We start from the raw sequence: 15726 nt of genomic DNA on the forward strand, positions 1-15726 counted from the left end.
AAACTATGGAAGAATGTTTAATTAGAACTAGACTTAAACCCGTGTCATGTGAGAATGACTTAGTTAGAATTAGAAAATAGTAGTATCAGTCTGCTCGTGACAATCAACTTATTCTTATAATTGAGAACGTCCTGAATATCTTTAAGGTCCTTGCACCCAAGCTGAGAATTTTGATTGGGGAGTTAAGAGTGGATATAGTTGTTAGTGTCCATTCAACTAATTAGTTACAATGCACTTATTGAAGTTTGTAACTCCTCAATTACCTTGATCTCATTAATTCAAAAGTCACAAAATAAATCAAGAGGAATTAAGAGATTAATTTATAGAAAGATAAGTCATGTGAAATGCTGAGTTGACCTGTTAGAAAATGAAAAAGTCACTTGAGGTGTCATCACGAGAGATGTGTTTCAGAAATTATATATTATAAATAGATCTATGTGATCTACACAACAATTGAGCTGAAATATAATTGTCTGAAGTTAGTTTTTTTATAATTTCATTCTTTTATTGAATTTTTATGCATTGAGTACATTGTTGTGTTCATGAATGTCATCATCAGTACTTCAGAAAGGAAATTACAGCTCTTGGAAGTTCCATTCTCCATGAGATGATCTGAAAGCATTTATATAATAAAGTCCAAGTCCCACAACCAATAAGATTAGTATGCCCCATTTGACCAATTTCTTCGACTTGTTAAACCCTGCAGCCATATCTCCAAGGCCTTCATTGTCAGCCTGATTAGCTGGTTCAAAACAGAGAGTGAAATCTACAAGCCTAGTTATGGATCTTGTAACAGACTTGGCAGATTTGGTTTTAGGAGCTTTAGAGATTGCTGCTTCTGTTTTCTCAGTTAAGCGATTAGTCTTGACTTCCTCAGTCACTCTTTCCGTGCTAGCAGCTTTTTCTGTTTTGCTCTTTTCCATTTCAGCAGTTGACTCCTTCACCTCCTTCTGTAGCGTCTTTTGTTCAGAAACTTCATCAGTCCTTGGTTCTTCTTTGTCTTGTTTTGCTTCTGGCACATCCTCTTGCGCAGTCTTCTGTGGTGTCTTTTGTTCAGAGACTTCATTAGTCCTTGCTGCTTCTGTGTCTTGTTTTGCCTTTGGGGACTCTTGTGCAGTCTTTTGCTCAGCAACCTTTTGTGATGGTTCCTGAGGCATTGGCGCTTCTTCTGGTGGAGCTGTTGTTGTTTCCTTAGGCTTGATCAGTTTGCCAAATTTGATAGATAGCCTCCCTCCCTCAAAAGTGGCAGTCACATCATCTGTGTCATATTCAGAAGGAATGGGGAACTCTAAACTGAAACGACGCCATCTGTTCCCAACGATGAGGCGTTCACCCATCAGCTTTAGGGCAGGTTTTGAGGTCACCTGAACCTTCAGTTGATCCCTCCTATATCCTGCATGTTCACCCAGATGAATAATAATCAGAATTACTCTTAAAGATTTTTTCCTATTATTGAATACAAAATATAATATAATTTGTTGATATAATTCCATTTACCTGGTAGCATAACAGTGAAACGCCCTTCATCTCTATCTGACTCATGATATGGTTCAAAGTCTTCATAGACACGATCAGTTACTTCCTGTGTCTTTGCTGTATCCATCTAATTGTGCCTTTGATTTGTTAATTTCTCTTTCTCTTTTTGCCTTTTGAATATCTGCCTATAATTACTATATTGAATAGCTCATGCATGGTGTTCCTTTTTATACTCATTGTCATTGATGATCTTTACCATCTTGTTATTGTATGTTATTACTTTCTTTTCGTGCAAACATTATGCTATTGATGGGTTTGAGACTTAGTCTCTGTATGGTGCAAGAAAAATAATATGCTTTGGCAACAGAAGAGGTGACCCTGTGCCTTGGTAATTCTAACTAAAAAGCAAAAATTTGTTCTTTGTGCAAATCTTTATCCTGACAAAATTACAGTTTCCCCCTGTGGCACAAGACATATTGTAGCAGCTTAGGAAAGGTGAAATTCATGTTGTGCTTGTCTCGAAGTCATCTCACTTTTTCTGACATCGTGTTTCACGACCCAAAAAAAGAATAGAAGAAATATACACATTGTGATATGAGATTGCCCCCCAAGAAATCTTGATATTAAGAGAATATTCATGTTCCTACACTTTGTTACATCATGTCTCTTAGATGAGAAGAAGTACACAATAATAAAATCGTATAATAGGCTCCTTTCTATTGAATTATGACTTACAGTATTGTCCTGTTGAAAATTTACATGTACACTAGCCCATAACACAAGATGTGTGTAGTTAATATGGATTGTAGCTTAATGAGAACAATTATACCTTTAATCATGTTAACAGTCTAAAACCATATAACCAGTATAATCATTGCCATTGAAATGATATGCAACTACCATGAGGCTTGAGAGTTGAGACAATGGAGGAGTAGAAAATTTCATTTTCATTCAGGATAATTTAGGTTAAGGGCTCGAAATTCTGGGTAATGAGGAATGGATGGAGTGAAAATTGGGGATTTAGAGTTGAGATAATGGAGGGAGTAAAAATTGTTTTCATTTTTAATGATTTATTATATTGCTTAAAGATTAAAAAAGGTTTATATGTGAGTGTGTGTTTTTTTACTATGTATAAATCTATTAGATTATATAGTGATAATTATATCTTATATTTTGGGCTTAATTACACTTTTAATCTCTCTAGCTTGGACTTTGTGTGGTTTTAATTGGTCCCAAAAGTTTTTTCGACGTTAATTAAGTTCTTAAATTTTAAAAAATAAGCAAATTTGACCATTTTTTGCAAGATTGAAAACTTCAATTCTCGTGTACAAATTATTCCCTTGGATAAATAATGGTCATCATCCTCTTAATTTGATGCCCATGAATGTGGTTGGGAATATTATGTTCACATGAGAAAGTAAGATAACTTTCCGCTTCTACCATATACTATATTAATATATAAATTTTTGAAATTGAATAAAATGGAAAAATATTTATTAAACAAATATTTATAAATTTTACCCCACAATAACAACCATAATAATCATATTCCCGAGAATATTATTTTTGCGATATAATCTCAAACCTTGAAACGGATTATCCCTAAATTGAACATATTATGCAGAAGTAAAATAACAATTAGCAATGCTATATGTTACAAAGGAAAATCGTGAGACATGCAGATGTATTAACTGTGTTAATTGATGACAATCATGGAAAGTAGTGGTGATACTTGTGTTTTTGTTTATGTGTGAAATAAATAAATGTATATAAAGATCAATATGAAGTCTTAGATATGATGGTCCTCTTGGACTCTTTAATTTAGTGTTTTACAAGTTGCAATAACTTCTGCGATTTCAAGTTGCAATAATTTAGTGTCTTTCTGTGTTAAAATTGAATTTATAGTCTCTAAGTAGTCGATTTTGTCTTGTAATGTTTAAGACAAACCCAACTGCTTGGACTGAACTTAAGAACAAGTTATCCGGTGAAAACTTGAACGAACAATGCTTTGATGAGCACTAATCCAACTTTAAATTTATAAGAAAAACAAATTATTCGGTGATAACTTGAAGGTTCAACACTCCTCTGGCGAGGAATGGTTCAAACAAGAACAATCGTCAAACTTTTGCTATATCAAATTAAAAGAACTTGAGATGAAGGTAAGAACGCCTAATATTAAGTTGCATGAAAGCAATAAAGAGTTGGAGGAAAATCCATTTACTTGTGTTTATTGATATTCAAACTGTGTCTTGATAATACTTTAAGTCAGGGAAAAACTAGTATTTATTTTAAGCAAATATTCAATCAGAACTCAACTGTTGTTTTACTCCTTTATTGAATTTATGCATTTACAAGATTGACTGCATAAGCATATGGAAATAAATTAAAACTCTTGGAATTTTGGTTCTTCCTGATGAGATGATGATGACCTGAATAATGCATTTTTGACATACACCCCAAGTACCATGACCAATAAGATGGCCACAGTAATGTTCATCAAAATCTTCCTCCTCTTAAGCCCTGTGTTACCATCCTCATCATCCCATGATTTGAAATCTAAAAGCCTTGTTTTCAATCTTTGGGTCATCTTGGCTAGTGTCTTTGCTTCAGGGGCACTTTTAACTTGTGCTGCCTCCAATACCCCATTAGTCCTCTTCTTCTTCCGAGCAACATTTTCAGGTGCTCCTTTTTCCTTTGTTTGATTCTTCTTTTTCTCATCACTAATTGGTTTTTTCTGATCAACCACTTGTGGTGGCGCCTAGTACATGTACAAAACCAGAAAAATGTTTAAGAAGAAATCTAGGATTTAAATTTCTTGCATTCGAATTTTCCTAATTTTGTTGCAGTCAGAATTCCATAGCCATTTGTTCAATACCGAGCCACTAATTGATGTTTTTTAAATTTGATCAATTCAGACGATTATTGAATCTTACTCCAACGAATTTAGAAAAATTCAATTGCAGTGAGTCCCGATTCGAAAATTTAACATATATTAAACTAATTGAAGTAAATAGTATAAATTTTTTAAGAAAGACAAATATATAATTTAGATATTATTTTGCTAAGAATTTTTTTCTCTTAGAGCGACGGCTCCAATTTGATTATACCTCGGTTCGTCCCTGCGGTGGCAATGGAGCTTCTTGTGGCGGCGGTTTTGTGGCGATTACTTCCTCTTGTTGGGGCTTAGCAGGGGTGATGAGCTTAGGAAACTTGACTGATAGCATGCCACGCTCAAACTTGGCACTCACATCATTGCTGTCACAATATGAAGGAATGGGGAATTCTTTGGCAAAACGACGCCATGTATTATCAACTACCTCTCGTTGACCATTGATCCTTAGGACACCAGTTGAGGTCACTTGCACCCTCAGTTGATTCTTTATGAACCCTGTGCATGGCAATGTTGAAAAGTATAATCAAATTGAAGAATATGTATCTTTTTGAGAAAGTGTTTAAAGAAAAACCTTTTAATTAAAAATTATAAGATGATATTGATAACTTAGTGTTATCAACCAACTATCCCAACCGTTTAAGCTAAAGCCGCTGATGAAGATACTCTTAACTAAATTATATTATTTCTAACACGTTATTTCACGCAAAAGCTCATTAAGTTTGAAGCACGTAAAAGTAGTTAATGTACCTGGTAGCATTATGACGACCGTGGCACTTGCTTCGTCTTCCGTCCATTCAAAAAAGGGTTCAAAGTCTTGGTAAACACGATTAGGCGAAGTTGATTGTGCCATTGTTGTCTTTAGTTTTGCTGGTGTTCTCTTATTATCTCTTTTGTTGGAGAATGAAAGGTATGGCAGTGTTGCTTTTATATGCATCAAGAGGAGATCTATATCATGCATTTTGCAAGCAAATTCTTGTTCCTGTTGCAATTTCTTTTGATTTAATTATTACTTTCTTTTCGTGCAAACATTGTTTAATTTCTCTGTTGCCAAAGAAAAATTATATTCTTTGGTCTCATGCAGGAGGTGACCCTGTGTTTTGGCAATGCTAAAACAACCTCAAAGGGATTTCTGACTGTAAATCATTAAAAGGCAAGCTTATTTTATTTTTTAGAAATACAACAAAGAGTTGCAAATTGATAGCTCTTGCATGCCCTCCCTAATTTAAAAAGTTGTGCGACCCTCTCTTTATTAATAACTAAAATTTTAATTTTGAAACTCATAGTTAGTATCATGACATAACATTTACTACACACGTTACAAGAATAAGGTGTTTTTTTTTTTTGTCCCCGAGGGTTAGCTCAAGTGGTAAGAGATAGGGGACATAAGGGTGGGGAGGGGAAGGTACAGGGTTCGAATCCTGGAAGGGAACTTTGAAGGAAATTTCTAACTTACTAACAACTAACCACTCACGCTACATTTACCGGCCGTTTTCGCTTCGGCTACGTGTGATGATAAATTCACGTGTGTCCGACCCATTTTGTGTGCAGAAAATTTAGTGTCGGCTTGGACGACGTTAATAGTCGTCGGCAGACTTCATTATAAGCATTTCTCTTCAGCATTTTCTCAAACATCATTCCCACCCTTCCTCCGCCCCTCTCCCTAGCCTTCCGCCCTCCCGTATGCCTGCCGCCCCTTTCTATGCTCCGCCGTTTCACCACCCTGCCACTCCTCCGCGGGATACCCCACACTACTGATTTATCGTCATTGGCTCAAATTTTGATCTTTAAACCTTCTTAGCTTGGGAGCCTCAGTTTTTTCTACTTAACTTTTGATATTCAAACCCGATCAGGTTCTCCATTGATCTTTATTTTTTTTTCTCTATTATCCCACTTATTTGATGAAATGAAACAACTCTAACTCTGATTGTTTTGTCTTATGATTAGTTATAGGCTTAATTCCAGTTTAGGTCCCTGATGTTTCATAAATGTGCGGTCTGCACCCCCTGTGTTTAAAACGTGCGGTCAAGATCCCTCATATATCTAAAACGTGATAACGATGCCCTTCCGTTAACTTCCGCTAGGTTCCGTCTGTTGACCAAACGGAAATGCTGACGTGTCACTTATTTAATTCATGAAATATAGGCTAATAATTTGTGACGGAAATATTCCGTCACAAAACCCTTCAGCCAACACCTCACTCTCACTCTCCCTCTCCCTCTCGTGTTTTTCTCCTCTCCCTCACACATCATCTTCTTCATTTTTCTTTACCCTTTCCTCTGCAACCCAACACACCATGGCAGCACCCTTCTCCTCTATTCATCACCCTCTTCATACTACTCTTCTTCATTCCTTGGCTGAACCACCACCTCCACGCACGCAACAACCACCGTTGGCCACAACCATGAAGCTCTGCCCCTGCAAATGGTCCAACGACCACCACCAGAGCCGCGACCACCACCTGTCAATCGCATGCTCCTCCCCCTGTCCCAGCGAACACCGGCGCTCCAACACCACCTCCCGATTCGAAGAAAATCGACACAAAATAGAGGATATGAAACCTTACCGCCACCACCTTCTCGCCCCGATTTCAGAGCCGTCCGACCTCCAATGGAAAAATCAACACCATGGTTAGACTCCCCTTGAAGCCAGCTTCAAAACCCCTCAACCAATTTGATGTTCGGTCGTCGTCACTCCGGCGACCGCCACCGACGTCTTCTCCGGCGAGCATCGTCCTTAAAATTAAGGGCAGGTTATGAGTGGTTGCGTCTCAGTTTGCTGGGGTGGGGTTGTTGGGAAAAAAAGAGAGGAAGAAGTTCTCTAAGGGTGGGGGTGAGGGAGGTTGTTGGGTGGTGGAAGTCTCTCCAACGAGCTCAACGACGAGGCGAGAGGACCGAAACGGGTGTGGCTCAACGGCGGTGGAAGCCAAAACAGAAAAGAGGATTTCATGGTGTCTCGGCATTGGGGTTTGCAGGTCGTTGAGTTTGGCTGGGATGGAGGTGAGTTCTTGGGGCTGTTCAAAGGTTGAAGGAAGGTAAATTTGGTGGTGATTTGGAGACCGAGGGAAAGGGGATGGCTTTGACTAATTTGGAGGAGGTCACGACACTTTCTCATTAGAAAGAAAATTATACATTTTATACCAGGTAGTAATTTTAGTTTGTCAAAAATATCATCTAAAGTGGTCTCATTTTTCATCTTGTTACTTTTAACTTTGCCATGTAAAGTGGTCTCATTTTTCATCTGCCTATAAGATGTTGATGCGGCTGCTATTGAATCAACTGAGGAATTTTGAGTCTTTGTCTCCCCTTGCTTGTGAGATGGTGATGAATTTGTCATAATTACATCAGCTTCACCATCAGTAGCAGATTTCTTTAAAAGGGACTGCTCTTCCAATTGCTCATGGCTTGCCTTGCGCTTAAGAGTTGAAGAGGTAAGGACTCTAGCATTGGTCTTCCAGACAGCTTAAGGGAGAGGAGATGGTAATGTAGGGAACATCTTGAGTCGATCATACCTTGAGCACTTTTCTCTGTTTATCATGGAAAATTATATCTTCATCTTATTCATTCTAATCCTTGAGTGTATAGGATTTGGAATGTAAAAGTGGGTTTTCTTATTGATTCTATGAGTTTTATTTTTTTAGGAGTACAAAAAATGGTTCAATCAGCGTGAAGATTGGTTTTTTATGAGGCAAAATGCAAGATTTCTCAACCTCCTCCAGGATTTTCAGACGGAAGGATGAAGAGTTTTCTAAGGTGAAAATGAGTGTGAAAAAATGGGTTGCAGTGATGGTGATGTGGTGCGGGGGTTAGTGGTTCTAGATTTTGTGTTAAAAGAAGTTGTGTTTCTGGAATTTTGTTGAAGGAGTTTGTGTTTCTGGATTTTATTTTTGATTCCAAGTTTGTGTTTCTGTATTGTGTTGAGGGGGGTTGTATTTTTGGATTGGTTGGAAGAGGCCTGTGTTTGTGACGGATTATTTCTGTCACCAATTTGCTTTTCAGAATTAATGAATTTAGTCAGGGACTTTCGTTTAGTCAACTGACGGAACTTAACGGAAGGGCCTCAGCAGATCGTTCTAGAATCATGAGGGACCTTGACCGCACATTTCAAACACAGGGGGTGCAGATCGCACATTTGTGAAACATCAGGGACCCAAACTGGAATTAAGCCTAACTAGCTTAATTCCAGTTTGGGTCCCTGATGTTTCACAAATGTGCGATCTGCACCCCCTGTGTTTGAAATGTGCGGTCAAGGTCCCTCATGATTCTAGAACGATCTGCTGAGGCCCTTCCGTTAAGTTCCGTCAGTTGACTAAACGAAAGTCCCTGACTAAATTCATTAATTCTGAAAAAGCAAATTGGTGACAGAAATAATCCGTCACAAACACAGGCCTCTTCCAACCAATCCAAAAATACAACCCCCCTCAACACAATACAGAAACACAAACTTGGAATCAAAAATAAAATCCAGAAACACAAACTCCTTCAACAAAATTCCAGAAACACAACTTCTTTTAACACAAAATCTAGAACCACTAACCCCCGCACCACATCACCATCACTGCAACCCATTTTTTCACACTCATTTTCACCTTAGAAAACTCTTCATCCTTCCGTCTGAAAATCCTGGAGGAGGTTGAGAAATCTTGCATTTTGCCTCATAAAAAACCAATCTTCACGCTGATTGAACCATTTTTTGTACTCCTAAAAAAATAAAACTCATAGAATCAATAAGAAAACCCACTTTTACATTCCAAATCCTATACACTCAAGGATTAGAATGAATAAGATGAAGATATAATTTTCCATGATAAACAGAGAAAAGTGCTCAAGGTATGATCGACTCAAGATGTTCCCTACATTACCATCTCCTCTCCCTTAAGCTGTCTGGAAGACCAATGCTAGAGTCCTTACCTCTTCAACTCTTAAGCGCAAGGCAAGCCATGAGCAATTGGAAGAGCAGTCCCTTTTAAAGAAATCTGCTACTGATGGTGAAGCTGATGTAATTATGACAAATTCATCACCATCTCACAAGCAAGGGGAGACAAAGACTCAAAATTCCTCAGTTGATTCAATAGCAGCCGCATCAACATCTTATAGGCAGATGAAAAATGAGACCACTTTACATGGCAAAGTTAAAAGTAACAAGATGAAAAATGAGACCACTTTAGATGATATTTTTGACAAACTAAAATTACTACCTGGTATAAAATGTATAATTTTCTTTCTAATGAGAAAGTGTCGTGACCTCCTCCAAATTAGTCAAAGCCATCCCCTTTCCCTCGGTCTCCAAATCACCACCAAATTTACCTTCCTTCAACCTTTGAACAGCCCCAAGAACTCACCTCCATCCCAGCCAAACTCAACGACCTGCAAACCCCAATGCCGAGACACCATGAAATCCTCTTTTCTGTTTTGGCTTCCACCGCCGTTGAGCCACACCCGTTTCGGTCCTCTCGCCTCGTCGTTGAGCTCGTTGGAGAGACTTCCACCACCCAACAACCTCCCTCACCCCCACCCTTAGAGAACTTCTTCCTCTCTTTTTTTCCCAACAACCCCACCCCAGCAAACTGAGACGCAACCACTCATAACCTGCCCTTAATTTTAAGGACGATGCTCGCCGGAGAAGACGTCGGTGGCGGTCGCCGGAGTGACGACGACCGAACATCAAATTGGTTGAGGGGTTTTGAAGCTGGCTTCAAGGGGAGTCTAACCATGGTGTTGATTTTTCCATTGGAGGTCGGACGGCTCTGAAATCGGGGCGAGAAGGTGGTGGCGGTAAGGTTTCATATCCTCTATTTTGTGTCGATTTTCTTCGAATCGGGAGGTGGTGTTGGAGCGCCGGTGTTCGCTGGGACAGGGGGAGGAGCATGCGATTGACAGGTGGTGGTCGCGGCTCTGGTGGTGGTCGTTGGACCATTTGCAGGGGCAGAGCTTCATGGTTGTGGCCAACGGTGGTTGTTGCGTGCGTGGAGGTGGTGGTTCAGCCAAGGAATGAAGAAGAGTAGTATGAAGAGGGTGATGAATAGAGGAGAAGGGTGCTGCCATGGTGTGTTGGGTTGCAGAGGAAAGGGTAAAGAAAAATGAAGAAGATGATGTGTGAGGGAGAGGAGAAAAACACGAGAGGGAGAGGGAGAGTGAGAGTGAGGTGTTGGCTGAAGGGTTTTGTGACGGAATATTTCCGTCACAAATTATTAGCCTATATTTCATGAATTAAATAAGTGACACGTCAGCATTTCCGTTTGGTCAACAGACGGAACCTAGCGGAAGTTAACGGAAGGGCATCGTTATCACGTTTTAGATATATGAGGGATCTTGACCGCACGTTTTAAACACAGGGGGTGCAGACCGCACATTTATGAAACATCAGGGACCTAAACTGGAATTAAGCCAAAAAGTTATGAATTGATATGATGGTTGAAATTTCGGTATGCACTTGTCTTCTGTTTTGGTCTATTGTGATAACTGAGCAGGCCAATGACAATATTCGGATTAACAATGACAATGTGTTCCCGATGCTGAAAGGGACTCAACAACTAATTCATGTGAGAGAAATTAGAATCTCATCTCAGACTATTGTTAACCGAATTAAACTAGTGGAACTGTGGAAGACATTGTCATTATAAAGCATGTTTGGAAATTCCTCTACAACCATAATCAATTATGGGGAGCACATGTGAGTACTAAGTAGCTTCTGAGTTAAATGACCAAGCATCATCAATCTGAAAATGTGAAATATATATAGAAACATATGGCTATATATCAGAAGTCATCAACAATTTCTAGTAATTAAATTTCTCTCGAACACTTTATTATTGTTCTGTGAATTTATGCATTTACACAGACATTACAAATCTTATCTCATATTAACATGACAACAAGAGGAAACCAATCACAACTCTTCTATGACTTGAGTACTGCATACTTAATATAGATCCCAAGCAGCAATACAAAAAAGGTTACAACCAGAAAGTTGGCCAATTTCTTTTGCTTCTTAACCTCTTCCATCAAATCAGAAAGGGCATTCATGTATTCTTGCCTCTGAATTGAAAGCATGTCTATGGTGAGTGTCCTTTTAGTTGCACTAGCTCCGTGATTTTTCTTACCTTTAGAGGCTATTTCACCTTCTGCTGCTCTCTCCTCGGAAACTTTGTTATTGACATCATCATCAGTTTTTTCCTTACCCTTCTCTTTCTGAGGCTTCTTTTGAGTGTCTTTTTCCTCTGCCTTTAGTTCCTGAAGTGGTGGTGTTGCTGCCTCATGATGAGTCTTTTGAGCCTTGGTTTCTGCAGCATTGTCATGAAAATTTGGTTTTTCTGTTGCTTTTGGTTGTTGAGACTTCAGAGCCTCTTGTGTTGGCTTCTCAACAGGTTTAGGTTGCTGAGGCTTTAGAACCTCTTGTGTTGGTTTCTCAGCTGTTGTTGGTTTTGGTAGCTGAGGCTTTGGAGCTTCGTGTGTAGGTTTCTCAGTTGTTGTTGTTGGCTTTGGTTGCCGAGGCTTTGGAGCTTCTTGTGTTGGTTTCTTTGTTGTTGTTGTTGTTGTTGTTGTTGTTGGTTGCTGAGGCTTTGGAGCTTCTTGTGTTGGTTTCTTTGTTGTTGTTGTTGCTGTTGTTGGTTGCTGAGGCTTTGGAGCTTCTTGTGTTGGTGGTGTTGGAGTTATTGTAGGAGTTTGCACCTTGTTGATCACTTTGGGAAGCCTCACATAAAGCATTCCGGCTTCAAACTTTGCACTGATTCCATTGGTGTCTGAATCAGAAGGAACGGGTATTTCTTTGCGGAACTGACGCCATTTGTTCTCACTTATTTGTCTTTCTCCACTCAACCTTAGAACACGGTTTGAGGATACTTGAACCCTCAGTTGCTCCTTCTTAAATCCTGTGATTGAAATTGAAGTTTGCATGTACAGATTATTCATGTACTAATTTGAATTAAGTTAGCTAGATTCATTAAAGGGCTAAAAATTTCTCAATGTCTATTCTTTCAATTTTCTCTCTATTTGAGATTTGAGCCATATGTTTTAAGAACAATTCCTATTAAACATGTTCTTTTGCTTTTAAAATCCACTAACTGTTGTGTAAAACAGTAGTAATAAACAAAAGACCCTTGTTCCATTAGTTTCATTTTAATTTATTAAATTTTCAATTAAGCCATGTAATTAATTTCACTCGAATTTATAAAATATAATTACAAGACTATGAGCCATGGAAAAAATCAACTGAACCTGGAAGCATAAGAATTAGCGTGTCACTTCCTTCTTCATGATCCCAATCAGAGGGTGGTTCAAATTCTTCATAGACACCTTCAACTTGTGCAACTTTTTGATCTATCGACATTTGCACCTTTCTTTCTCTTTTGCTTTTGTGTTCTAGCTTTGTATTTTTGCCTCTTCTCTTGGAGAATGGAACCTGTGATTGTTACTTATATACACGTTGATGCTTATATTTTCTTCGAATTCAGTACTTCCTTTTCTTGTAAAGATTGATTTATGTTAAGGACTTTCTCGGTTGTCCTATACTAGAGAAAAAGAAAACAACAATTTGTCTCTCTAAAGAATACCTTACTTACATGCTAGGCAATGTGAGCTTCTCTTTCTCTTGCAATGCCCCTTCCCCAAAACATGCAAGTAATCAAATTATTGTGCAAAGATATGACTCTTCCTGCATGAGGGTTTTGTATTATTCTTTTCTATGTTGTTTAAACAGGAAGATATTCTCTCAGTCAAACAAATTTGCAACTAATGATCAATTATCACCAATTTAACCCAGACACAGATTCAGATTCAGTGCATGTTTCAACATACAGTGAAAAACAACCGTGATGCCAAAATTATAGTGGACAACCGTAAAGTCTAAGGGATGTTGTTTCTGTCCACTGTAACATTGGCTTCACCATGGTTTTCCACCGTGTATCCAAACATGCATTCAATCTAATGTCACTCGGTTCCTTCTCTTTGAAAGAAGCTACAATCTTCCTCCAATTGAAAGTGCATCCGGGTCCGGGCACTCAATTCAGTTGACAATAAGTATTTACAAACATGATTCTCATCCACTAAGTTGCATAAAAAGTACAAAGGCACAATAATATTATAAGCCAAAGTTTAGTTTCAAGAAAACAACCTATTAGCATGTTTGGATCAACTTCTTTTTTTCTCAAAATCAATTATGGCACCCTGAAGCTACTTACAGAAAATTCTCCCCACAAATGATTTAGGTTTTAGAATCAACGGTAGAAAGATTTCTACACATGCACTATAGCTTTATCTCTTTCGTGCTTTCCTCCTTCTAGACTCTGCCTTTTGCCATTTCTTTCTAGAAACCAGTTTACTCTTTGGTTTCAATTTCAACTCAGGTGTGAACTTGTAATTTGGATCTCTCATTCGTTTTTGTATGTCCTTGAAAAATTCCATATTTAGTTGTTTAGGCCCTCCTTGTCTAAGCTCTGCGTACTCTGGCCCTGAAACAACATTTTCAAATGCTCCAATCAGAATATCTAAATCACTCATAACCTCCCATGCATTGGTATACCTCCCATCTGGACCTTTCTTTAATTTATTCAAAGCATTCTCAACTGCAAGTTTCCTAGCTTGCTTTCCCGGCGACAACTCCTCCGGTTCTTGTTCAGCTTTCAACATCTCGGAGATGGTTCTGTATTTCGGCATTTCATCGAACTCAAACAGTTTATCAATGTACTTATCACTTCTTTCATTTGGGTAAGCTTCGGTAGGAACATCGTCGTCGCTATCCATTTCATCACCGGTCCAGAGTGTCTTCTCCTCATCACTGCCAGACCAAACACTTCTTAACTCATCACTGTCATCGCCATCAATCAGGTCTGCATGTTCCTTAGCTTGCTGTCTTGCTTTCCTAATCTCTTTATGAATACCTCTCTTTGAACCCTTCTCTTCATCACTTTCATCCTCACTTCCGGTCCATAGAGTGTTATCTTCATCCATCTCCTTTGCCCAGGATTTCTTGAATTCTTCATCTCCTGGTCTTACACCGCCAAAGAGATCATAGCCTTTGCGTGCACCACGAGCATATGATCTCCATGCTGCAAATCAAAGTCATTAGCTCAGAGGAACTAATGCTAAATAAAAATTAACTTTGTTTTTATAAAATTAGTTGCAATAAGATCAATCCAATAAAAAATTAGGATCTTGAACAGTGTCAGTAAATTCAATAATTGGGTAGAGAAATGGAAAATAATGCTCTCTTTTTTATTAGCAATGTTTGCAGAAGACATAAATCCGGTCCCGATTTTCTACAAAATCTTCACCAATGAAAATCATGTTAAACAACTGAGCCCAAATTACACATGGAGAGCAATAAGGCTACTCATTCTTAAATCCTCCTATACTGAAGGAAATATCCGGGAGCATTTGAGCTAGTACTTAAAAATCATAAAATGGGCATTCTGTTATTATGTTAAACCAGAAAATTTGTTTTTCTCACAAATTCAGTGATGAATATAACAAATGGGTAGTTTTAATAACAGCATGTTTGGATTCACGTTCAGATCTTCCAAAATCAATTTGGCTCTCAGAAAAGCTACTAGGAATAGCTTTTCCTATAATGAATTCTTTCATTTCTATGCAGGCGAAGGTAAAGTCTGGTAGCTTTTCCTATATGAATTTCCTTCCACCGTGAAAATTTACAATATATACAAACATGCACTAAGTACACTATGATAACCAGTTCAAGTTAAGTTCAAAAATTTCTAACCAAAAGCTAACCTTGAAAATTCACCAGAGAGGAACTACTACCACAATTTCGCAGTACACCCGGACCCAAATCATGAAATACGTTTGACCTGAAAGAGCAACAAAGATGAGGCATTTCAGCCATTGCAATGTAGAATCATCAAAAACCAATCTTTGAACAAATTAAAAAACTGCAAACAAATCTCCATGAGATAGTAATGAGAACAATAATCTTAACCTTTGAGAAAGTGGTAGGAAATGTTGCGCCTTTGCAATCCTCAGAAGAGAGGAAACAAGGCTATTGTAATAAGACAATGACCTCCATCCCATTAGGAAGAATCAGTTGATCTGTCATTAACAGTTTTTATTTTTCTCAGTCCTCAAACAATCTATATGCAATGTCATGGTTAATTTGTGCATGGCATTTTATCAAACAGTTTGTGGGCATAGCAAAAGAAACCTCATAAATCACCAAATAACAGTGGATTGAGAAAACTAGAAACAGAGAGATTATCATATGAAACTTGAGGACTATACAGTTACCAAGATTACCAGTGAGTTCCTTACAGTGAGGGAGGGTGCTTGGAAACAACAAGCAAGAGGTGTAGCCAAAAAAACACGCTGTGTGATTGTTTGGGCCAACTGAACTGATGGTGTAATATAAAA

The 15726-nt window shown here is 38.3% G+C and overlaps 4 protein-coding genes and 1 long non-coding RNA gene across 6 annotated transcripts; 1 reads left to right on the forward strand and 4 right to left on the reverse strand.

Moving 5' to 3' along the window:
* Positions 1-466: 466 nt before the first annotated feature.
* LOC130733408 (uncharacterized) lies at positions 467-1677 on the reverse strand. Its single transcript, XM_057585565.1, has 2 exons — positions 1498-1677; positions 467-1393 (listed from the first exon to the last, which is right to left on the reverse strand). The coding sequence occupies exons 1-2, from the start codon at positions 1601-1603 to the stop codon at positions 576-578; spliced, it is 924 nt and encodes a 307-aa protein (XP_057441548.1). The 5' UTR covers positions 1604-1677; the 3' UTR covers positions 467-575.
* Positions 1678-3775: 2098 nt separating this feature from the next.
* Positions 3776-5270, reverse strand: LOC130731574 (inactive protein RESTRICTED TEV MOVEMENT 2-like). The gene is made up of 3 exons (XM_057583856.1): positions 5117-5270; positions 4584-4864; positions 3776-4234 (listed from the first exon to the last, which is right to left on the reverse strand). The coding sequence occupies exons 1-3, from the start codon at positions 5217-5219 to the stop codon at positions 3860-3862; spliced, it is 759 nt and encodes a 252-aa protein (XP_057439839.1). The 5' UTR covers positions 5220-5270; the 3' UTR covers positions 3776-3859.
* Positions 5271-6379: 1109 nt separating this feature from the next.
* Positions 6380-8536, forward strand: LOC130733409 (uncharacterized). The gene is made up of 2 exons (XR_009017462.1): positions 6380-7509; positions 7618-8536. It is a non-coding gene; the product is annotated as an uncharacterized LOC130733409 (long non-coding RNA).
* A 2605-nt stretch (positions 8537-11141) lies between these two features.
* Positions 11142-12898, reverse strand: LOC130733410 (uncharacterized). Its single transcript, XM_057585567.1, has 2 exons — positions 12583-12898; positions 11142-12236 (listed from the first exon to the last, which is right to left on the reverse strand). The coding sequence occupies exons 1-2, from the start codon at positions 12692-12694 to the stop codon at positions 11266-11268; spliced, it is 1083 nt and encodes a 360-aa protein (XP_057441550.1). The 5' UTR covers positions 12695-12898; the 3' UTR covers positions 11142-11265.
* A 486-nt stretch (positions 12899-13384) lies between these two features.
* LOC130733411 (uncharacterized) lies at positions 13385-15726 on the reverse strand. Of its 2 annotated transcripts, none has more exons than XM_057585568.1 (4): positions 15613-15726; positions 15299-15408; positions 15094-15170; positions 13385-14411 (listed from the first exon to the last, which is right to left on the reverse strand). In XM_057585568.1, exons 2-4 carry the CDS (start codon positions 15388-15390, stop codon positions 13618-13620), a joined length of 963 nt encoding a protein of 320 aa, XP_057441551.1. In that variant the 5' UTR covers positions 15391-15408; positions 15613-15726; the 3' UTR covers positions 13385-13617. The 2 variants fall into 2 exon arrangements, with proteins under 2 accessions (XP_057441551.1, XP_057441552.1); XM_057585569.1 differs by having other exon boundaries at positions 15628-15722.

The sequence above is a fragment of the Lotus japonicus genome, chromosome 1 (genome assembly GCF_012489685.1).
Source record: "Lotus japonicus ecotype B-129 chromosome 1, LjGifu_v1.2".
Classification (NCBI taxonomy): domain Eukaryota; kingdom Viridiplantae; phylum Streptophyta; class Magnoliopsida; order Fabales; family Fabaceae; genus Lotus; species Lotus japonicus.